Raw genomic sequence first — 23,819 nt, 5'->3', positions numbered from 1 at the left:
AATACCAGCAGCCTCATTTCCAACATGAGACAGTAGTAGAAGGAGATACCAGTTTTCATTTCTCATGGCAGGAAATGGTGCAAACGCTACCATTTCCTCACTGGGACTGTCATCCAGCGAGGCCAGTGCGGCTCCCAGCACCCCGCGGCTGGTGTCCTCAGGACTTTGCGCCGGCACATTTCTCCTGTGCTGACCGTGCTCTGCGTTATAAGCATGTCATGAACCAGGGCCGAGAGCACAACTACACGCTAAGTCCCAGGAGCCCCCCTAGTGAGCCTCTGAACTTAAGGGTGCTCTTGGGGACGGCTACAGACTGAAAGTTTGGTGCCCTCCAAAATTCATGTTAAATCCTAACTTCAGTGTGATGGTACTGAGAGGTGGGGCCCTGGGGAGGGGATTAGGCCACGGGGGTGCAGCCCTCATAAATGGGACGAGTGACCTGCTAAAAGGCCCGAGAGAGCTCCCCCGCCCCTTCCTCCACGTGGGGACGTGGTGCGGAGACCCGCTGTCTGTGAACCAGGAAGAAGGTCGTCACCAGACACCAATTCTGCCGGAAATCTGCCAAATCTAACATCAAGACACCTTGACCTTGGACTTCCCAGTCTCCAGAACTGTGAGAGACAAACGTGTATTGTTTATAAGCGCCTGGTCTACGGCATTTTGTTTAATGTTTATTTTTTAGAAAGACAGAGAGACAGAGCATGAGCAGGGGAGGGGCAGGGAGAGAAGGAGACACAGAACCGGAAGCAGGCTCCAGGCTCTGAGCTGTCAGCACAAAGCCCGATGCCGGGCTCAAACCCACGAATCACGAATCATGACCCGAGCCGAAGTTGGACGCTCAAAGGACTGAGCCCCCAGGCGCCCCTGGTCTACGGCATTTTTGCTGCAGCAGCTGCAACAGATGGAGACGGACTCGCCACACCCTGCTCAAAACCCCCATCTTTACAATATTAATTTTTTAAGTGTGCCACAGAGAACCCAATATATGCAAACGACTCTGCCAAAAGCCTTGTACAGATTAGCTCATAGATTCTCAGAAACCGCAGAACAGATACTGTTAAAACGGGCTCAGAGCAGAGGAAATGCTAACGGCTGGTAAATCCCCACAACCCCTCCAGCACCTGCGCCTTGATGCACATCGTGCGGGGCTCCTGTCGGGACTGGTGTTTCCCAGCGTGGTGAGAAGATACCCTGATTTCTGCCGGGCACTAGGTCGAGTGCGCAACAGACACATGGTGTCCCGCCCTCCCGCCCCTGCTCGAGGCCAGGCTGACTGTCTCCTGCAGGTCCGCTCTGCCTGGGGCCTCGCTTCCGGCTCTTCGCGGAGTGAACTGCGTTCAGGTCGTGCTTATGGTGCTTATGCGGGTCCTAGAACCTGTGGGCGCCGGGGCTGCAGCTACTGAACAAGACGGGAAATCTGAACCCTGCGGATTTTCAATTCTCTCAGAGGAAAATAATAAATAAGGAAATCAAACAGCAGTACTATGGAAAATGTGCCACAGCAGGTGAGTTAGGAACATACATATAATTGTTGGGTGTTTGTGTGTCATCGATCTGTGTTGCTATTGACATAGACACATATGAATGACTGGTTGCAGGGCAGAGTAAAGGAGAGCAGGAAAATTAACCATTTCAGATTATACTGCAGATTGATACCTAAATTGCTAAAAACTGTACATACATACACACACGTAACAATATGCACAAGTGCACAGAACTCTATGGGCAGAACCACAAATACTTGTACATATTCATCCCACCTGGGCGTGAGGGGGACCTTCTGGGGTTCACTTCCAGTGGGGTTTCTCGTGTGAAGGCTTGTTCTACATTCAGGGCTGAATTTCACCGCACAGAGGATTCTCTTTTAAGGTGTCTGTCAACTGTACCTGTGTCAAATGCATTTTCCTGCACTGGTGCTATTTACACAATAGAACATTCTACAACCAATTCATATAATTACGTGTAATCATCCTAAGAGACACCAACAGCCATTTTATAATATCCACCAGTCATACGTAAAAAAATCTTACCACTAGGAAATGATGGTAACATGCATAACCTGATAAAGGAAAACCAAAGGAAGAAGGTCCAAAACAGTACAAAGATCATATAAAATGGTATGAAGCTCATTGTCTTCTCCAAAACAATTAGGTAGAAATCAGGTATGCCCAGCACCTCACACTTAATCAACATTATACCAGAGATCCGATCCGGTACCACGAGAAAATAAACAAAGATCCAATACTAGAAAAAAAAACACTGGTCTTTGTGTCTAAGCTTTATTTATTTATTTATTTATTTATTTTTAACATTTATTTCTTTTTGAGAGACAGAGCATGAGCAGGGAGGGGCAGAAAGAGGAGACACAGAATCTGAAGCAGCCTCCAGGCTCTGAACAAGCATTCAGCGCAGAGCCTGACACGGGGCTCGAACCCACAAACTGTGAGATCATGACCTGAGCCAAAGTCGGACATTTAACCGACTGAGCCATCCAGGTGCCCCCTTTGTGTCTAAGTTTTAAACTCTATGTACAGGACAACGACGGAACAAAAATGAGTCACTGGGGTGCCTGCGTGGCTTAGTCCGTTAGGCATCCGACTTCAGCCCAGGTCATGATCTCACTGCTCACGGGTTCAAGCCCCGGGTCAGGCTCTGTGCTGACAGCTCAGAGCCTGGAGCCTGCTTCGAATTCTGTGTGTGTCTCTCTCTCCCTGCCCCTCCCCCCCTCAAAAAATGAATGTTAAAAAAAATTTTAAAAAAAAGTCACAAAACAAGATTTTTAACAAGATTCTAGGATAAAAATTCAATATAAAACCAAATGTCACTACCTAATTAATAGCAAGTCAAAAATCCATTTAAGAAGATAACACATACTATGGTGAAAAACAAATTTCATTACTATCAAATAAGTAAAATGAATACTATAGAAAGAGCCAAATGGAGGGGCGCCTGGGTGGCTTAGTCGGTTAAGTGTCCGACTTTCGCTTAGGTCATGATCTCGCGGTTTGTGGGTTCGAGCCACGCGTCGGGCTCTGTGCTGACTGCCAGCTCAGAGCCTGGAGCCTGTTTCAGTCTGTGACTCCCTCTCTCTCTGACCCTCCCCTGCTCACGCTGTCTCTCTCTCTCTCTCTCCTAGAAATAAATAAAAACATTAAAAAAAAATTAAAAAAAAAAGAAAGAGCCAAATGGAAACATTTGAAAACATTAGGGTTAATACCCAAAAAGAAATAAACGGAAAGAAAGCACAGAGAGGTCTCACTGCTACTAAGACACCAACCCTCCCAAGACAGACCTCCCGTCTTCATAATATTCTATTAAACCCACAAACCCAAATGTGCTTCCTTGGCAGGGACTAGACAAAGAGTAACTGTGCAAATCTAACAGGAAGAACCAATGTCCAAGAACAGGCAAAATGTTCTAAAGAACCAGGCAAAGCTTGCCGAACACACAGGATTTTAAGGCAATAACACTCCGGACACGATGGAACTGACGGCGCAACCAATGGGACGTGGGTCCAGGTCTAGGGGGAAACTCGATTCACAGCCCGACAGCCACTGAAAAGCAGAGGCAGAAATGATGAGCACTTTAATACATGAGGCAGCGACAGGCATCTAAATAAAAAAGATGCTTGCATTCCTACCCCTTCACGCACACTAATTTGTTGTACATTACAGCAAAGTGCATCACCGATAACAGGAAACGGTACCGTCACAAGCTCTCCACGCGGCCAGGGAAAATCACTGATCGGTTTATCTAAGTCACCAACTGACCCACCGCGGCCCTACGGGAAGGGAGATGTTCTCTATGCCTCGGACGTTCTCTTCCCCAGAAGGGCTTTCCCCGGGAGGCCCTGAAATTCCATTTGTCATCATCACCCAAAGGAGCAGACCTGAGAAACTTACCACACACTGGGACGGACTTCCCCAGAATGTTTAACAAATGTAATGTAAGGTATTTCCTTATTTTTTTAAAACATTTAAATTTATTTTAATGTTTTATTTATTTCTAGGAGAGAGAGAGAGAGAGAGAGAGAGAGAGAGAGAGAGAGAGAGAGAGAGAGACACAGCGTGAGCAGGGGAGGGTCAGAGAGAGAGGGAGTCACAGTATCTGAAACAGGCTCCAGGCTCTGAGCTGTCAGCACAGAGCCCGACGCGGGGCCCGAACCCACGAACCTTGAGATCATGACCTGAGCGAAAGTCGGACGCTCAACCGACTAAGCCCCCCAGGCGCCCCACCTTATTTTTCTGAAATCCACTCCTTCGATTTCATCCTCGCTTTCACGCTCTATTAATTAAACGAGTTTGACATCTGCTAAAACACCGAAGCCTCGGTAAGTGAAAACACCTCCCGGGGACCAACCAGGCAGGGGAGGTTCAAGGCCTCCGGCCCCCGGGCGCCCGCACAGCCCCGAACACAGGGCGCCGGCCGCGGGCCCGCTGCAGGTGTCGGGGGGAGGGCACCACGCTCCGCAGGAGGCCGCACAGCCCCCCGCTGGGGACCCAGGCGCCGGAACCGCCTCCCGCCTCAGCCCCAGATCCAGTCGGCTGCCGGCCACGTCCCTCCCGCGAATGGCTACCTGGGGCCAAGGTCCTGCCGGGGGTCCGCGCGGGCCCGGGGCCCCAGGCAGGTCTCCCCACACTCCTCGCCCACCCCCAGGGCCTGCCCTCCCGGAGGGAGCCGACCCAGGACTGGGAATCCCTAACACCCCTCAGGCCGAAGGCGGAGACTCGGGTCGGGAGCCTCGGGGACGCGGACACGCGGGCCGCGGCCGCAGGAAGCCGGTTCCGGCCGGATGGAACCAGCCCCTGCCGGTCTCGGCCCGGGCCGCGCGCACTCACCATCTCGCGGCCCGGCTCCGAGCTCTCCGGGGCTCTTCCCCGCGCGCCCGAGGGTCAGGCAGGTGAGCGCAGGACACCGCCCGGGGCAGGTGCGCAGCAGCGCCGGGGCCACGTCCACGCGGCCGCAAGCGCGCCCGCCGCCGCGCCTGATTGGGCGGTGTTCCGGCTCCCGCGCCCTGATTGAACGCTGCTCGGGGGTCCTTCCTCTCCCCGGGGCTCTGATTGGATAGTTTTCCGAGACCCGCCTCCGGTGCCCTTGATTGGGCAGTGCTCTGGACTCCAGTCCCTGATTGGCCAGTTCTCCAGGCAACCACCAGATTATGCTTCGAGAAACGCCCCTGTCATTCTGATTGGACAATTCTCCGTGGCCACGCCCCTACACCTGAGTGACAGGCCGTCCCGACACACGTGGCTGACCCGCGCGCTCCGAAGGTGCGCGGGTTGAGCCCCCTCGAGGTGCGGCGCGGCGCGGCGGACCCACACCCCCTGACTCAGTTTCCCCGCGGAGGATCCCCTGCTCGGAGCCGGGACCGAAGAGACAGGACCGGAGGGTCCGAAGCGAGCACACCGTGAACGGGGACTCTTTGTTCAAGAACAAAGACCCTCCACAGTGACGTCACCGCATAGGAGGCCGGGTCGGGCTCGGGTTCACCAGTGACCTTTGACATCGGAGGCCCCGGGCCCGCCCACGTGCTGGAGGGCGCCTAGCCGCGGGGGGTTAGGACCGGGCGTCCCCGCCCGAGTGCCGGCAGCATTTGAAACCCGTAGGTGTGCGTTTTACGCTGCCGAGACATTTCGAATCAGGTTTCTGGTGTGGCCCCAGGGAATTCTGCAGAATAAAAGCTGTGGTGGCCCCAAGGGAGTTGAGTTCCTTTTTTAACTGATTTGAAACAACAGGAAAGCTTCTGGAAGGCTTTAGGACGGACCTGAAAACTTAATACACTTAGTAGATGGGGGCTAGACACCCAACGTATCTAATAACGCCTGCCCGCCTCAGAAAACGGTGTCTAGGCCGCGTCTGGACGTCCAAACTCTGGTATCACTTATTTGACTTACCAACAGAATTAAAAAAAAAAAAAAAAAAATCCTGGGCGGGGAGGGGGTGTTACAAAAAGGTTTTATACGCTTTCATAAAAATTAGTGTTTGGAAAATTAATACATAAAAAGCTTCGAGCTAAAAATAAATCACCTGTTGGGTTCATAAGCTTTTGAAAGTAAAGTATGATTATATACTTTTTTGCTTAATGTGGATTAATAATGAATACCAAGTTTCAATAACTCAGCATGAGATTTAGAAGTCGGCCTGAAGACTGGGTTCTGCTGGCATGAGCGTCCAGCACCCGCCTCGCCTGCACCCGTGTGTTGAGATAAATGCCCCATAAGCATCGCTCATAAAGGACATGTCATTCCATTCGTTACGGTGAAAAATGAAGCTGGTCTCCGAATTCTTCACAAAACACTGGCACAGAGAAGAAAGTAAAACTATAGCAACCCGAGGGGAAAGAAGCATGAGTCGAGTTATTTGGGATGTGATTCATGCATGGAGGTGACACAGGCATTCTCAAACGTGCGAAGAGTGACAGGGACAGGAAGGAGCAAACAGATCCCTTCTCCCTCCTGCAGCCTCCATCCTCCCTGCGGTTAGAAGGTTCTAGTATTTGGGGAGTGGCTGGCAAAGTAGAAATGTGGTTTGCGGCCTGTCCACCCCACTTCAGCCCCACATCATAAAGCCAAGTATGAAAGGTGTGGACACGTGCTCATCACCGGAACCTGAGAATATGGCCCCCACGTGCCAAAAGGGACTTTGCAGAGGTGATTAAGGACCCTGAGGTGGGGGTGGCCCTGGGTTCCCAGGCGGCCCAGCGTCCTCGTAAGATCCTCAGGAGACAAAGGCAGGGGCTTGGGGTCAGAGAGACAGTCAGACCCCCAGCTGCTGGCTGTGAGGATGAAGGAGGGACCGCGGGCCAAGGGGTTTGGGTGGCTTCTAGAAGCCAGGTAAAGGTGAGGAAACATTCTCTCTTAGGCTCCCCAAAAAGACAACAGCCTTGTCAACACCTTGATTTTAGACCTCCAAAATTGTTGTAAGAAATTGGTTTTTTTAAGTAGTCACTAAATATGTGGCAATTCGTTGTAGCAGTAACAGGAAGTTCACATAATGGGTCTGAAGCAGAGGAAAATGCCTCAGTATGTGGCATAAAGAACGCCTCTTCCCAGTCTTAATTTTCACGAGAGGACTTTGAACTTTCCACAGGCTCCTTCGACTCGACTCTGCTCCCACAACGGCGCATCTCGGAGTGGTCTGACGGTTTTTTAGAGAACAATGTCTTTGCGTCTTTGTGTTTGAAGGGTAGCACTTTTCTGATAGATGATATTCTGACTAGAAATTTTATCCAAACAGTAAGCATCTATTTGTGTGTTTTTTGTTTCTTTGTTTAAAATTTTTTTTAATGTTTTATTTATTTCTGATAGAGACAGTGTGAGCAGGGGAGGGTCAGAGAGAGAGGGAGACACAGACTCTGAAATAGGCTCCAGGCTCTGAGCTGTCAGCACAGAGCCCAAGGCAGGGCTTGAACTCACAAACCGTGAGATCATGACCTGAGCCAAAGTCGGACGGTTAACCGACCGAGCCACCCAGGCGCCCCTGTAAGCTTCTATTTGTAAGACACTCAGGGGCGCCTGGGTGGCTTAGTTGGTTAAGTGTCCGACTTTCGCTTAGGTCATGATCTCACGGTTTGTGGGTTCGAGCCCCGCGTCGGGCTCTGTGCTGACTGCCAGCTCAGAGCCTGGAGCCTATTTCAGAGTCTGTGTCTCCCTCTCTCTCTGACCCTCCCCTGCTCACGCTCTCTCTCTCTCTCTCCTAGAAATAAATTTAAAAATATGTATGTTAAAAAAAAAAAAAAAGACACTCAGAGGGCTGGATTTTGCATTCTTCAGAGAAGCACGTCCTGATGAAAACCACAACACAGGGAGAAGGGGAGCACTTTCAAGCCGTCGCCCGCTATTTCAACCAGACACAACATGAAGCAACATTTTAAATACTCACGTATCTACTGCTAAGCTTTAGGAAATCCTCTAGACAGAGTTTACCAACCTCTATCAGATCAGGGGCGCCTGGGTGACTCAGTCGGTTCAGCATCCAACTTTGGCTCACAGTTCGTGAGTTTGAGACCCACGTCCAGCTCTGTGCTGACAGCTCAGAGTCTGGAGCCTGTTTCAGATCCTGTGTCTCCCTCCCTCTCTCTGACCCTCCCCCACTTGCACTCTGTCTCTCAAAAATAAATATTTTTTAAAATACATGTTACTGGGGCATCTGGGTAGCTTAGTTGGTTGGTCGTCTGAGTTCAGTTCAGGTCATGATCTTGCCATTCCCAAGTTCAAGTCCCGCGTCAGGCTCTGTGCTGACGGCTCAGAGCCTGGAGCCTGCTTCAGATTCTGTGTCTCCCTCTCTCTCTGCCCCTGCCCTGCTAGCACTCTGTCTCTGTCTCTCCCTCAAAAATAAACATTAAAAGAAATTTTGTAATGCATATTACTGGGCACCAAGTCTCACTTGTTAAATCTGAACATCCTGACATAAAATTTGACAGCCAATGATTAATAAGGTTGATATAACAGATAAGCCGATTCCAAAGCATAAAAACAAAGAACACAGCTTCTTCCCAAGATCTAGAGAACAATTCTAAAACTCACAGGGGCGCTGGGGTGGCTCCGTCGGTTAGGCGTCCGACGTCGGCTCAGGTCATGATCTCATGGTTCGTGGGTTCGAGCCCCGTGTCGCGCTCTGTGCTGACAGCTCAGAGCCTGGAGCCTACTTTGGATTCTGTGTCTCCCTCTCTCTGACAATCCCTGCTCACACTGTCTCTCTCTCTCTCAAAAATAAATAAAACATTAAAATAAATAAATGAAACTCGATCACAGAGTACACCACACAGCAAAACACAACACATTTCAAAGATTCAAGACAGTAGACACATTCTCAGACCACAGCACAAAAAAAAGCAGAGACTTAAAGGATAATAAAGATGGCGGGAATCTACAGAAAGCCCACAGAAAACATCACAGTCCACAGTGAAAGACTAAATGTTTTTCTGTAAGGTCTGGAACAAAGCAAGGAGGTGTGTTCTCGACACTCCTGTTCAGCACTGCACTAAAAGACTGAGCCAGAGCAATCAGACAAGAAAAAGAATTTGTTTTCAAAGAGAGGAAGATGGGTAAACACCCAGAAGTTTAATATATTCTCTCTCAAAATACTTTGAGTCAGATAAATTAAAAAAAAAAAAAAAACAAGCATTGTAAGTATATATTTTTTTAGTGTTTTATTTATTTCTGAGAGAGAGGGAGAGACAGCGTGAGCAGGGGTCAAAGAGAGAGGGAGACACAGAATCCAAAGCAGGCTCCAGGCTCTGGGCTGGCTGTCAGCACAGAGCCCAATGCAGGGCTCGAACCCAAGAACCATGAGATCATGACTTGAGCCAAAGTCGGACACCTAACCGACTGAGCCACCCAGGCGCCCCTGTAAATATATATTTTTAATAGGCTCCACGTCCATGATCTCACAACCCTGAGATCAAGAGTCACACACTCTACCAACTGAGCCAGCCAGGTGCCCCTATAAATATTTTTGAAATATGTGAAAACAAAGCTAACGGAAGCTCTCCTCTGGTTAAATTACTCACCTTGAAGGCTCCAGTGACTCACATTTCAAATCAAATGTCAGGTGCTCAGAAAGGCCCGAGGTTGGCCTCTCTCATATTATCTATCACAGCAGCATCCTGTTCAAGTCCCCAAGAGCACTAACAGAATCTGTCACGATTTAATTAAAGTATGTGCTTAGCTGTTTCACATTGTCCCTGCCCCTCACTCCATCATGGGTCTGGCTACACTGCAGGGCTCACGGCAAATTGAAAACATAGTGGCGGGATCCTCTGACTCTCAAGACAGGGGGCTCCTGGGGGGCTCAGTCGGTATATTCGTCCAACTCTTGATTTTGGCTCAGGTCATGATCTCATGGTTTGTGGGATCAAGCCCCGTGTTGGGCTCTGCGCAGATGGTACAGACCCTGCCTGGGATTCCCTCTCCCTCTCTTTCTGCCCCTCCCCTGCTTGTGTTCTCTCTCTCTCAAAAATAAATATAAAAAATATATATCAAGATGGGTATGAGTATTTAACCAATCACAGGACACTTGGGTGACTGCACACGTCACAACCTGCCTCCTCACTACTGGAATATATGTGCAGGGAGGGCAGGCGCCCCATACGCCCTGTGCCCGGCCACCTAGCACAAGGAGTTCCAAACAACTCTTAGAGGGAGCAAGGGATCGAGACTGGAAAACAGTGCACTGTAACACCCCTACGTCAGCCAGGCCTCAGAAGTGGATGAAAGCTGGATGCTTCCCCAGATGACACACCATGGCCCCCAACACACAACTGCATCCGGCACAAGACTGTTCCCAGAGCCCTTGGAGAAACTTATCCATCAACCCAGGAGGGTCTACACGGACGCCAGAGGAGGGATCTCTACTTTAGAGAAAGGCAGCAACTACGATGTGATCAGGTACCACTCAGGTGAGAGGAGACCTGACGGGCAACCTTCCTCATCAGCCACAGACAAAGGGGAAGATTTAGATGGAGGTCAAATGACTTCCAGGCGAGAATGTAGAAAACAGCTCCAAATGTGGCATGGGCACTTGTACAGACTGTTCCAGTTCAAATCCTGGGTCCGCCACTTTCTAGTCATCTGACTTTGGACAACGTCCTTTATTTCCGTTAACCCTGCTGGAGCGGGAGGGTGTGAACAGCGACTATCTCCTGGGGTGGTTGAGGAGAGTCAATGACGAACCACAGCCAATAAACGGTGATGGTGACGGTGACGGTGATGGTGATCGTGACGGTGACGGTGATGATGACGGTGCACATCAGAGCTCCTGGTCTCCACTCTGGCAGGTCGGCCTCGCAGGTGGGACTTTTCCCGGGCTGTCAAAGGCGGCCCCACTTCCCCCATCCCAACACCTACTGCATCCACCCTCCCCACCATGCCGTCGACAAGCCTACCTGCCTGACCCAAGAAAGCTGATATCCCTTGGGGTTGTCTGATTTCTGCTCACGGTCAAAATGATTATAGCAACACCAAACAAAATGGCAAAAGGCACGAAATCACATATGCTCAGATAACTGACAAATAAGCTCTGTTCGTTCCTCCACATCTCTGTCCAGCCTTTGTCCGTTTGTGTATATATTCAGAATTCACTGGACAGAATCACACATACTATTTTGCACTCTTTATTTTTCACTTTGTACCCAAAGCTCTCTCTGTGCTAGCATACATTCTGTGCTGACGGAGCCAGGCACGAAACAAGTTAGAACCTAGCTAAGTAACCAACTGGGGCCGAAAGACTAAGTAAAGTACTGAAACAGATTACTGAAACAAAGATGCTGAATTTTGGGCGTCCGGGTGGCTCAGTCAGTTAGGCATCCGACTTCGGCTCAGGTCATGATCTCAAGGCTCATGAGTTCTAGCCCTGCATCGGGCTCTGTGCTGACAGCTCAGAGCCTGGAGCCTGCTTCCAATTCTGTGTCTCCCTCTCTCTGTGTCTCTTTCCCATTTATCTGTCAGTCTCTCACAAATAAATAAACATTTTTAAAAAATACTGAATTTTGGGGCACCTGGGTGGCTCAGTCGATAAGCGTCCGGCTTTGGCTCAGGTCATGATCTCATGGTTCGTGGGTTCGAACCCCACATTGGCCTATGTGCTGACAACTAGCTCACAGCCTGGAGCCTGCTTCAGATTCTGTGTCTCCCTCTCTCTCTGACCCTCCCCTGTTCATGCTGTCTCTATCTCTCTCTCAAAAATAAATAAAATATTTAAAAAAAAAAATACTGAATTTTGATGGGGCACCTGGCTGGCTCTGTTGGTTGAACATCTGATGCTTGATTTCGGTTCAGGTCATGATCTCGGGGTTTGTGGAATCGAGCCCGTGTCGGGCTCTGCGCTGACAGTGTGGAACCTGCTTAGGACTCTCTCTCTCTCTCTCTCCATCTCTCTCTGCCCCTCATCTGCTAGCACTCCTTCTTGAAATAATAAACATATTTTTTTAAATACTGAATTTTGAAACAAAAGGTTGAAACAGAATGCCTTTTGTTTGACCAACTAACTTAGTATGAGAGCTCTTATCAAAACCCCATTCCAGGTTACTGTTCACATTTACCAATCTTTTCCAAAAAGATGGGCCTCACTGCGCACAGCTCAATGGCAACTTCCCCCATTAAAAGGTCCCTTCTCAGATCTAGATCTTGGTGCTTTTCCTCAAGAATGTGGCAGAAGCCTCTTCTCCAACAGTCCCATCAGAAGGGCAAAATCTAACCATACCTCTGCAGCAGCGAGCCAGAAGAGACATTACAGCCAGCCACCTCTAAAACCCAATGAGCCGGCTGCTCTGGTAGAAAGCTTTCCCACAGTCAATTATTTTATAGGCCTTCTGGCTGGTGTGAGTTTTCTGATGTGTGATAAGGGCGGATCTCTGGCTGAACGCCTTCCCGCACTCCCTGCAGCCGTACGGCCTCTCTCCGGTGTGAGTCCGCTCGTGCCTGACCAGGGACGACCTCTGGCTGAAGGCTCTTCCACACTGGCCACACTCATAGGGGTTCTCACCGGTGTGAGTCCGCTCGTGTTGGTTAAGTGAGGAGCGATCACTGAAGGCCTTGCCACACTCATTACACTCATAGGGCTTCTCACCTGTGTGTGTTCTCTTGTGCAAGATCAGGTAAGAGCTCTGGCAGAAGGACTTGCCGCAGTCTTTGCATCTGTAGGGCTTTTCCCCTGTGTGGATCCTCTGGTGTTGGGTCAGAGACGAAATCCTGTTGAAGGTTTTGCCGCACTCGCCGCATGCGTAGGGCTTCTCTCCAGTATGAGTCCTCAAGTGCCGCGTGAGGGTTGAGCTGTGCGTGAAGGCTCTCCCGCATTCCTGACATTCATACGGTCTCTCCCCTGTATGGATTCTCTGGTGCTCACTCAGGGAATGCCTCCGGTTAAACACCTTCCCGCAGTGCTGACATTCATAGGGTTTTCCCGCCACATTCACCGTGTTGTGTGTCGTGAGGGCCACACCACGACGACGCGACTCCCCGCTGTCCGCGGCTCCGTTTTGTTGACTGAGGGGACTACTGTGGCTGACATCTTTTCCATATTCGTTCCCTTCACAGGGTCTCTGATCTGTGAATCCCATCTGATGCTGGTGTAAGAATGGATCAGCTACCAAACTCTCAAGATCTAGACCACAGTCACGGAAATGTTTTCCGACAGAATCTCCTTGAGCTAAAGCAAGGTCTGAGCTCATAGCACAGGCTCCCCCAAGCTCAGGCCAGGCGGTGGTCTCCCTCTGAGCAAACACCTCCACTTGGGGGTTTGCCACTTGCCTCGAAAGGCTGTGGGGGTCTTCACGGTTCCCCTCAAGTTCACCATGTCCCCAGTCTTCTTTGGGAAACTTTGTTATATTCATACCTCTGGGTGGTTCTTCCCCGCAAACCGCCTTCTTACAAGACAATGCTTGGCTTTTCAGTCTAGCATCCAAATCTGAAATAAATTGAGGAGGGGGGAAAGGGAAGAAACTTTTAACTTAATAATGGCGGCACAAGAGTACTTCCAACATACATGAGGCGTATTGTGAATTTGTGTTCAAATATCGACGCTCAACATGGGGGGAAACAGGAAAAGGTCCTGAGGCCAGGACGCAGGGTAAGAAGTTTGCCAGTGATGGAAAACAGGGAGATGTAAATGTAGGAGGGATGGCCGTACAAAGGAGGGGGATGAGAATGGGAGAGAGAGAGAATTATCAAGAAAGCAGAGAGGAAGGAGATGTAACAAGAAACATCGGTGGAATAGTTTCAGGAAGGAAATAAGGGGCGCCTGCGTGGCTCAGTCGGCTGAGTGTCTGACTTCAACTCAGGTCATGATGTCAAGGTTCATGGGTTCAAGCCCCACATCAGGCTCTGTGCTGACAGCTCAGAGCCTGGAGCTGCTTTGGATTCTGTGTCTCCCTCTCTCTCTCCCCCCTCCCTGTTCACATTCTCTCTCTCTCAAAAATAAAGAAACATTTAAAAAAAATTTTTTAAAGAAGGAAATGGGATACATTCCCTCTGCACCCAAAGGCTTGAGGAAGCCAGTGCACAGGACAAGCCTGCTGGGGAACGAATGAAGGTATGTGAGAAATCGCAGCCAAAGACCTCAACCTTCTCCGCGTGCAATGGGCATTGGTGGAGAGACCTGCGCCCTGCGGTCCCCAAGACGCCGCCCCCCCTCAGTGGCCCGCGTCTGCCTGCCTCTCACCTGACCAGGAGGTTCGAGGAGCTCCTTCCTCCCCCATCCACACGGCTTCTCCTGGCTCCGCCTGGAAAGGCACCACCGGTAGAAAGAGGGAACCCCCCATTCGTGGGAAAGGACCGGCGGCCTGAGAGGCCTGGGTTGGGGACAGTGCGCCAAACTCAACGCCTGCATCGGCACTTCCGTTCTCCAAGGCTTCTGGAAGAGACAAGAGCAGGCTGGAGAGGTGGCGTGTGGAACAAGCTGAAGATTTCATTCTCCTGATTAAAAACTTGCGGATCTCAGGGCACCTGCGGGGCTCAGTTGGCTAAACACTTGACTCTTGATCTCGGCTCAGGTCATGATCTCACAGTTCGTGGGTTCGAGCCCCGTGTCAGGCTCTGTGCTGACAGCTCAGAGACTGGAGCCTGTTTCAGATCCTGCGTCTCCCTCTCTCTCTGCCCCTCCCCTGCCCATGCTGTCTCTCTCTGTCTCAAAAATAAATAAATAAATAAATAAATAAATAAATAATAAAAAAGGATGGGGATGCCTGGGTGGCTCAGTCGTTAAATGTCTGACTTTAGCTCAAGTCATGATCTCGTGGTTTGTGAGTTCAAGCCCCAGTCGGGCTATCTCCTCTGTTCCCACTCCCTCTGCCCCTCCCCTCAAAATAAATAAACGTTCTTTAAAAATTAAATAAATAATAAAATAAACAGGAAGGACGTCCTGCCACCCGGAACTGTGTGTACAGACCCGGAGGACACTGTGCACAGTGACAGGAACCAGACACGGAAGGACACGTCCTGTGTGACCCCACCCACAGGGGGTCCCCAGAGACGTCCCGTCCACAGAGACAGAGAGTGGATGGTGGGAGCCGGGGGTGGGGCGGGGGGTGGGGAGTCAGTGTTCCATGGGGACAGAGTCTCAGCCGGGAGACGGAAGGTTCTGGAGACGGATGGTGGAGGTGGCTGCACGACATTTTGAATGTAATTACTGCCACTGAATTGTATGCTCAAAAATGGTTTAAAAGGCAAGTGTAATGTTATATGTATTTTACGACACCCACAGAAATATGTTCCACTATGACTTTGTACCCAAGGGGAATTGGGGACGTTTTCTATGCCCGAGGGGAGGCTGCGGCTCAGCACCAGCTCTGGGAGCCACGTACTGAAGGAACCAGCGGACCAGGCGGCCCACAGGGCAGGGGCCACGGCTGCCTTAATCACCAACAACCCCCACTCCTGACACAGCGGCGGACACACCGCAGACGCCACATGGGTGTGAACCGGGGTGCAGGCGCCGCGCCGGGCTTACCCAGGGCGGCCAGGTTCCTGCACGTCTCCAGCATCACCTCTCTGTAGAGCCTCTTCTGAGCGGGGTCCAGCAAAGCCCACTCCTCCCGGGAGAAGTCCACGGCCACATCCTCGAAGGCCACTAACTCCTAAAACATCACACCGGTTCAGCTCAAGAAAGGACCCCTACCCCCAGCGTTCACAGGAGGAGGGCTGAGGTCATGGCCAAGGCCAGCCGGAGGCGCACGCGCAGCAGGGGCGAAGCCCAGCGGTCAGACTCTGCTAGTGCGCGGGTCTGACGGGAACGTGCGGCCCGTTTCCTACTGAACCAGCGAGTCCAGCTTTTGGATCTGTGAGCGCGACATTCCCCCTTGACAACCTCCCCCTGCTTATTCCAAAAAGAGCAGCTTGTGGGATCGGATGGATATTACTGACTTTCCAGGACGCGGCCTCCTCCTCTGCTCAGTGGAAGGAACTCAGCTCCACAGGGTTGCAGTGAACGCTGAGTAGTTCACGCCGGTCAGGGCATCTGCTCCTGATACGGTCAGAGGACCCAGAAGCCAGGCCCGCCAGTCTGTAGGAGCAAAGAGACCCCGGTCCCAAACCGGAGGGCTCCCTGCAGCTACAAGGGGCAGATGGAGGAAGAAACGGGATTTGCTGCCCAGCACCCGACCCGCTGAGTCGTGGCAAGAGCTGACAGGGGAAAGGAAGGGCACGTGGGTGGGGGTGGCGAGTGTGCGGCGCCCGGCTGGAACCAGCAGAGAGGGAACGTTAGCTACGGAATTCCCAAGTGATGGCTCCGACCCCCGGCGAGCAGGTCTCCTGGGCCTGCTGGCTGGTTTTGGCCACTCTGGCTGAACTTACGATTTTTTGTTTTGTTTTGTCTTTAAAAAACACAGTCCTAGGGCACCTGGGTGGCTCAGTCAGTTAAGCGTCTGACTTTGGCTCAGGTCATGATCTCATGGTTCGTGAGTTCAAGCCCTGCTTCAGGCTCTGTGCTGACAGTTGGGAACCTGGAGCCTGCTCCCAATTCTGTGTCTCCCTCTCTCTCTGCCCCTCCCCCGTTCACACTCTGTCTCTCTCTCTCTCAAAAATAAATAAACGTTAAAAATTTTTTTAAAAATAAAATAAAATAAGGTTGGAGGCTTGAGCTGCTCAGGGGCTCCCGCAAAGTCCTGCGTGGCCTGGAGAGGAAATGACCCTCTGGCCTCACCTCCTGGGTCTGGGTGACTCCATTTACTCGCACACGGAGACGGACAGGAAGGGACCCCGCCTGGCCTCATGGCAGCTCAGCTTTGCTGCCGCCGAGGGACAAGCCGCAGCTCTGTCCAGACCCTGACCTCACAGGTCCTGGGGGCGGCCTGGGCTCCCAGCTGAAACCTGGCAGCGTCCCTGGGCGCTGTGCCGGCCTCGGCGTGCACCAGGCTGGCCTGGAAGCCGGTGTGCCTGTGATGGCCAGAGCGGATGGAGGACCCCTCTCCAGGGGACCCCAATGAGGACAACACCCAGGACACTGACTGGACCCCCGGGGTCACTTGCAAGTGCCCACAGGAGAGGACCTGTTCTCCCGGGGACCGCCTGATCCCGGGCCGTCGGCCGGCTCTGTGTTTCTGGTGGAGACACTGATCACCTTCCCAAACCTGTGGCTGCCGCCCAGAGCTGGGAGCTAAGGGACAGGGGCCCTGTCTACCGGTCCTCACAGATCTGCTGTCCCAGCCGATGCCCTGTAAGGCAGCTTCACAGCAAACACAGCTCGCCCAGCCTTACAAAGACTGATCCGGCCTCAGCAAGGAAGGACGTCCCGCCACCCGCCACCACGTGGACGGACCTGGAGGGCACCATGTGCAGTGACGGAAGCCAGACACAGAGTGACCCCACTCAACAGGGAGCCCCGAGAGGCGTGCCGTCCACAGAGACAGAGAGAAGACAGTGGGAGCCAGGGGTGGTGCAGGGGGTGGGGTGGCCATGGTTCATGGGGACAGAGTCTCAGTCTGGGGAGATGGAAAGTTCTAGAGACGGATGGTGGGGGCGGCTGCACGACAGTGTGTGCTTGACGCCGCTGAGCTGTGCACTTTGAGATGGTTACGATGGTGAATTTTATGTTATGTGTATTTTACCACAACTTTAAAAATTGTTTTTTTAATGCGACAAGACGGTGCTCCCGTGCCCCACCCCCCACCCGCTGGGGTGGGTGCCCCAGCCCAGGACGGAAGCGCAGCCGTCTTGCAGGGAAAGACACGCTGAGTACAGCGCACACCAATCCTTCCGCTTACCAGAAGCAGAAGTGCTCGGACCCAGATGCTCGAGGGGAAGGCCCCCTGGGTTCCCACACAGCAACGGGGCTCCCTTCTCCATCCGGGAACACATTCCTCGTAGGAGTGTTTCCTCTGCTCACACTGCACATCTTCAGGGAAAGAGGGAGCTCCCACTCACCTGCGGCCCAGAGGTCAGGTACCCAGCAGCCATCCTCTTCTCTTGGGAAAAGCAGGATCTGAGGCAGGCAGAGCTGTGGGGGGAGAAGGGACCATGAAGCCCAGGCCCAGGCCTGTCCCGACCCCCAAATCCTGGACCCGGACACCTCTGGCACCAATCCGGGTGCCCTCCCCCACCCCTCCCACACAGAGTGTGGTCAGCGGAAGCCAGGACAGAGGCCATGGGCACTGAAATAAATGACCACACGTTGGGGGCTTAGGATGGAAGAGATTTATTCTCCCATGTTCTGGAGGCCAGAGTGGGATCAAGGTCTCAGTTCCGAGGCCCCAGAACAGGGTCCTTCCCACCTCTTCCAGGTTCTGGGACTCCAGCTACCCTGAGCTTGTGGCCACGTCCCTCCAGCCTCTGCCTCCGTGGTCCCATGGCTGTCTTCTGATTCTGTGTCTCTCTTCTTATAAGGACACCAGTCGTTGGATTAGGCTCACCCATTCCGATAAAGCCTCATCTTAACTAACTACGTCTGCAAAGACCCTATTTCCAAAGAAGCTCACTTTCCAAGATTCCGGGTGGACATGAATTTTGCAGGGAGCCCCGTCCGACCCAGTAGGACCTCCCAGCCTCAAACTCTGGAATCACAGTTTGGAAGCCCATAGGTGCCTCCACCCCTGGCGTCTCTCAGATTCATCTCTGCCTTCCCACAGCCCAGCCAGCTCCTGGGGTCTCCATCCCGGGCCCCCCTCCCTTGCCCTGGACTCTCCTACCAGACCGCCCCAGCTCTGCAGCAGGAAGGGTCCAGACGGGCCTGTCTCACCAGGAAGGCACAGCCCGGACTGTGCTCTGCACACTCCCGGGGCCTCCTTCCCATTCCAGGGGGAGGGCTGATTCTGACACTTCCTCGAGGCACCAAGGACTCTCTCCCGCCTCTCTGTGCCCTCCTTCCAATGAGGCCTTGACCTCTGGGCTTCTGAGTTGAGCTCAGATGCTCTATTTTAGCCAGAGCCCTGCCAAGTCACTTCTGCCCTGGGTCCAACCACTCTGGATATCCGGCCAATTTCCTCCTGTCACCCAGGTGCCGTGGGGGTCACGTGGAATGCCTGCAGCAGCAATCCCATCAGGTCTGTTCGGCCAGAATCCCCCGTGATGTGTCCTCACAGCAAGTGCCCTCTGCTGATCCCTCGCCTGCTCCCTTGCTATAAACACCCGCTTGTCCCCACCGCATCAGGGACGGAGCCCCCAGAGGCCTTTCCCTACTGCAGCAGGTCCTGAACAGACTGTTTCCAGGGCTCTAAGACTCCCGGCTCCGGCCCTCTTCTAACACCATCCTGGGGGAGTCCTGTTCTGTCCCCACTCACTGCATGTGGGCCACTGGCTGTTCGGGTGATGTCATGGACATGATGTCTCTTGTAAACCACCAATTCTCATGCAGACTCATGAGGAATGAATAGGGGCCATTTACTGGGTACTTACGACGGCGTGATCTGGGTTCCTGGAGGAAAACTTCAAAAATCACCACCCATGGCTTAGTTGGTTAAGCGTCCGACTTTCGCTTAGGTCATGATCTCGCGGTTCGTGGGTTCGAGCCCCGCGTCGGGCTCTGTGCTTACTGCCAGCTCAGAGCCTGGAGCCTGTTTCAGAGTCTGTATCTCCCTCTCTCTCTGACCCTCCCCTGCTCACGCTGTCTCTCTCTCTCTCCTAGAAATAAATAAAACATTAAAAAAAAAAAAAAAAATCACCACCCAGCCTCGTTCAAGGAAAATCACCATGGGACACCCCAGCAATCATCCCAGCAGACAAGAGCCACAGATGCACATGTCATTACCGGGGAGGCTCCGAGGACAGGCAGGACATCGCGTGACCTAAAGTCACACGTCCCAAATTCGTGTTAATTACCATCATGGTGTTAAGACACCTGTAAATTCTTCCATGCTTCTCCCTCCAGGACGTGGGGATTCCGCCCCCCCCCCCCATCCACGTGGGTTGACTTAATAACCTGCTTCCAGCAAATAGTGCAGATAAAGGGAAGAAGAGGAACTTTACTACTGGAGAAACCTGGCCGAACCCACACTCGCCAAGTGATCAAGATCGACATCACTGTGGTGTGAAGTGGACGTCAGATGTCCCCTGATGTGACATGACCCCTCTGGGCTACCTTCCCCCAAACCGTAACCTCAGTGTAATCGGGAGAAAACACCAGACGAACTCAACCCGAGGACCTTCTACCAAACACCTGGCCAGTGCTCTTCAAAAGCATCAAGGTCATGAAAGACCAGGAAGATGTGAGGAAAGGGCACAGACTGGAGGAGCCCAAGAACACAAGGTGAGATGGCAAGATGTCATGCGGGCCCCCGGATCCGGTCCTGGGCCAGAATGAAGATATGAGTGGAAGATCTGGTGAGATCTGCAGGAAGTCTGCAGTCTGGTTAACAGGACAGAACCAAGGTGAATGTTTGGTAGGTCAACATGGCTTTTCTTTTAAGTTTATTTATTTTGAGAGAGAGAGCGCACACATGAGCAGGAAAAGGGTAGAGAGAGAGGGAGAGAGGATCCCAAGCAGGCTCCGTGCCGTCAGCGCAGAGCCCGACGTGGGGCTCGATTTCATGCAAGATCATGACCTGAGCCGGAACCAGGAGTCGGATGCTTAACTGCCTGAGCCACCCCGGTGCGTCCGAACTCATTGTTGTCATGGTTGTCATGGTGGTCTGTGACCAGTGACACTGCTAGAAGTCCAGATGAGGATCAGCAATTTGTAACAGTACATGTATTTTGAAATTAAGGTGTTTACACCTTATTTATGTTTTTTTAAAAATAGTGGAGTTTATTTAAATGTAATTTTTTACAGAGAGAGAAAAAAAACCATGAGTAGGAGATGAGCAGAGAGAGAAGGAGACACAGAATCCGAAGCAGGCTCCAGGCTCCAGCTGTCAGCACAGAGCCCGATGTGGGACTCGAACCCACGACCCCTGAGATCATGACCTGAGCTGAAGTCAGACGCTCAATCAACTGAGCCCCCCAGGCGCCCTGTAACTGTTTAAATGATCAAGGAAGACGTGATTGGTAAGGGCAACTTCTACAAACCACTCATGAAATAAAACATAAAACAGAACAAAAATTTGAAAACCTCAAAGACGAGCCAGAGAGGACGCGTGGCCGAATTCTCGCGGACAGCTGGCCCTGCCTTGCTCTGTGTCTGTGGCTTCAGCTACGCAGGGGGCAGGCTGTGCCTGGCCACGTCCCCGGGCCGTCAGCTGAGTCTCTACACGGACACACATGCTCTACCCTGACAAAGCACCTGCCGATGACACGGAATCGGGTCCTCTGAAAGACAGGCTCTAGTCCTGACCCTCCCACGCCTGAGAAGGTGACCTCATCTGCAAGCAGGATCTCCGCAGATGCGATGCCGTCATCCTGGAGTAGAGTGGGCCCTAATGCCATATGCTGGTGTCCTTAAAATAGATGCCGACAAATAGGAAGACGGCCATGTGACAATGGACGTAGAAACTGGAGTGACACAGCTGTAAGCCAAGGGACCCCAAGGGTTAAGAGGAACCCTGGGGAGCTGGAAGAGGCAGGAAGGGGTCCCCCCCCCCGGAGCCTTCGGTGGGAGCAGTGCCCTGCTGACCCTTGATTTCAGACCTCTGGCCTCCAGAGTGGGTGAGGGGAAGCTTGTTTCAGCCACCCAGTCGGGCAGCCCCAGGACACTCACAAACACCAAAGGCCAACGCAGGGGCAGCGCTCCTTGCCCCCAGCCCCCCGCCCCCTTAGCCTTGTTTCCGGGGAACCTGAAGGCACCTACCACTGCCCCCCCCCCCAACTGTGTGAGTCTTTCCTCTGGGACTTTACACCACAGCACCCAGGTCCTCCAGCCCCTGCTGAACTCTTGCAGACCAACTCTCTCCCACCCTCTCCTGGCCCCTTCAGCCCCCCTCCTTCACCCAGGCCTGTGCCACAGGGTTGGGGATTCTCCCTTTCAATGTTTAAGCCTCAGGAACTCATCCTTTCTCCATAGGAAAGGCCCGGTGAGGAATTCCTCAAAGGACAATGAAATCCCCCCCAAGGAAGGGAAGGTTGGCGGGCGTGGTGCCGGGTCACTGGCAGGGGCCAGTCTGCTTCCTCACTGCTTGGCAGGTGCGTCGGGCATAAGTGGGGGGGCCCTGGACACCACCAGGATCACAATGCTGAAGTGTAAGTCCGGGTCTCCCCCCAACACTGTGGACGTCGGTGCGGGTGTTCTCGCGGGGTGGGGGGTGCTCCTGGGGCCCTGGGCACGGGGAGGCATTGGGCGGGGTCCCTGGCCTCACCTACTCCACTCCAGGGGCTCCCCCGGCATGACAACCAAAGATGTTCCCAGATACCACCCAGGGTCCCCTAGGGGCAGAGTCACTCCCACATGAGATCTCCCTGGTCTAGGGGCTTCACCCACCCCTAGAGACTGCCGTGCCATCGTCATCTGCTCTACCGAGGTCCCAGGACGCTGCACACTTAAATACACACACGGGGGCGGGGGCGGGGGGCGGGGGATCCCGCTGGTTCCTACTGTCTGGCCCTTTGGGGATTTATTCTGGTGTCTAGTGAGCAGGGATCGGACTCAACTGATTTTCCAAATGATTAACATAGCCCTGTGGACACTGGGGCTGGATCATTCTCTGGGGTGGGGCGGGCTGAGCAGCACCCCTGGCGCCCACCCACTCGATGCCGGGAGCACCCCACCCCCACCCCGTCATGACGAGCACCAATGGCCCCGAGCACTGCCAAGTGTGTCCTGGGAAACGGGGCCAGGCAGAATGGCCCCGGGTGACCCCTGGGTCAGCCCAAGGAGCCCGAGTGAATTTACATTCCCAAGTCTGCGTTCCGACCCTTCTCGGCCTTTAAGAGCAAATAGATTTATTCCATTTCCCTTTCAAGTGCGGCCCCTCCCCTCACGGCAGAGCACGCCCCCCTCGGTCTCACGGTGGGGCCCCCCAACGGGCAAGGGTCAGCTGTGCCACTGTGGGCGCTGGCGGCCTCTGTCGCCTCCAGAGTGACACGCAGGGCAAACGCCCCGGGAACGCCTGGGTCGCCCCTCCCGCCGGACCCCCAAACACCCGTCTTCAGGCGCAGCGGCCCCGGGGTGCGCGCAGGTGCCATCCAGGGAGCTGCGCTCGGGCGCCACCGGCTCCCGCCCGGGCCGCCGCGGCCAGTCCCGGACCCCACCTCCCTCCGCCCCTCGGGCCCGGAGCCCGCGCCCCCTCCCTGCGCCCGGTTAACTCACGCCGCGCCGCCGCCGCCGCCGCCCCCGCGAGCGCGCCCAGGACGGACTCCGCAGTGCGCCTGCGCACCATTAGGCCGCGAACTACAAGTCCCAGGAGGCCCGTGCGTGGCGCCGGGTGTCCCGCGTCCCTCTGGGGGCAACGAGTCGAGTCACAGCGCCATCTGCGGGCGGGCGGTGTCTCCGCAGCACAGAGAAGCTTCCTGCCGCAGCGCACAGCGCAGGGCGGCAAGCGCAGGTGCGCTGTGTTCGGCTCCTTCTTAAATGGGGGAGAAACTACCATTCGGCACACGGTGCCAGAGACGTACAGGTGTGCCTGCTTATTAACAAATTACGTAAACGTATAACCCATTTTTTACTTGGTAAAATTGTTTTAATGATAATATTTATTAGTAATACTAATATGCTGATTTGTGTTATCAATAACATGTTGAAACAATAAAACTACCATAATTAATGTATTAATGTATTATAGTTCAGGGATATGTAATGCTGTAATTAACTATAATATTCTGTATAATAGAGTAAAATGTAACCAATCATCTAGGGGCGCCTGGGTGGCTGTCAATTAAACGTCCCACTCGGTTTCCACTCAGGTCCTGATATAACTGGGTCTGAGCCCGGGGCTCTGCGCTGGCAACGCAGAGCCTTCTTGGGATTCTCTCTCTCTCTCTCTCTCTCTCTCTCTCTGACCCTCCCCCCCAGTTGGAGCTGTCTCT

The 23,819-nt window shown here is 53.0% G+C and overlaps 1 protein-coding gene across 2 annotated transcripts in view; it reads right to left on the bottom strand.

Annotated features, from left to right (window-relative positions):
• The window catches only part of LOC120242379 (zinc finger protein 555-like), a 32,515-nt gene extending 9,353 nt beyond the window's left edge, over positions 1-23,162 (bottom strand). The window contains exons 1-5 of one of the 2 annotated variants that reach the window (XM_039248126.1): positions 23,104-23,162; positions 17,856-17,928; positions 15,445-15,571; positions 14,158-14,349; positions 12,349-13,404 (exon numbers count right to left, since the gene is read on the bottom strand). In XM_039248126.1, coding sequence (XP_039104057.1) covers positions 12,349-13,404; positions 14,158-14,349; positions 15,445-15,571; positions 17,856-17,888 — 1,408 coding nt within the window. In that variant the 5' untranslated portion in view covers positions 17,889-17,928; positions 23,104-23,162. Of the gene's footprint in view, positions 1-4,838; positions 4,962-12,348; positions 13,405-14,157; positions 14,350-15,444; positions 15,572-17,855; positions 17,929-23,103 lie in introns of those variants that run through there. The other variant, XM_039248124.1, reaches the window with a different exon arrangement.
• Between the last annotated feature and the right edge of the window lie 657 nt (positions 23,163-23,819).

Source organism: Hyaena hyaena, unplaced genomic scaffold (assembly GCF_003009895.1).
Source record: "Hyaena hyaena isolate Hyena2069 unplaced genomic scaffold, ASM300989v1 scaffold_302, whole genome shotgun sequence".
NCBI lineage: Eukaryota > Metazoa > Chordata > Mammalia > Carnivora > Hyaenidae > Hyaena > Hyaena hyaena.
The sequence above is the reverse complement of the archived record's forward strand: the minus strand, read 5'-3'. Positions and strand labels throughout refer to the sequence as shown.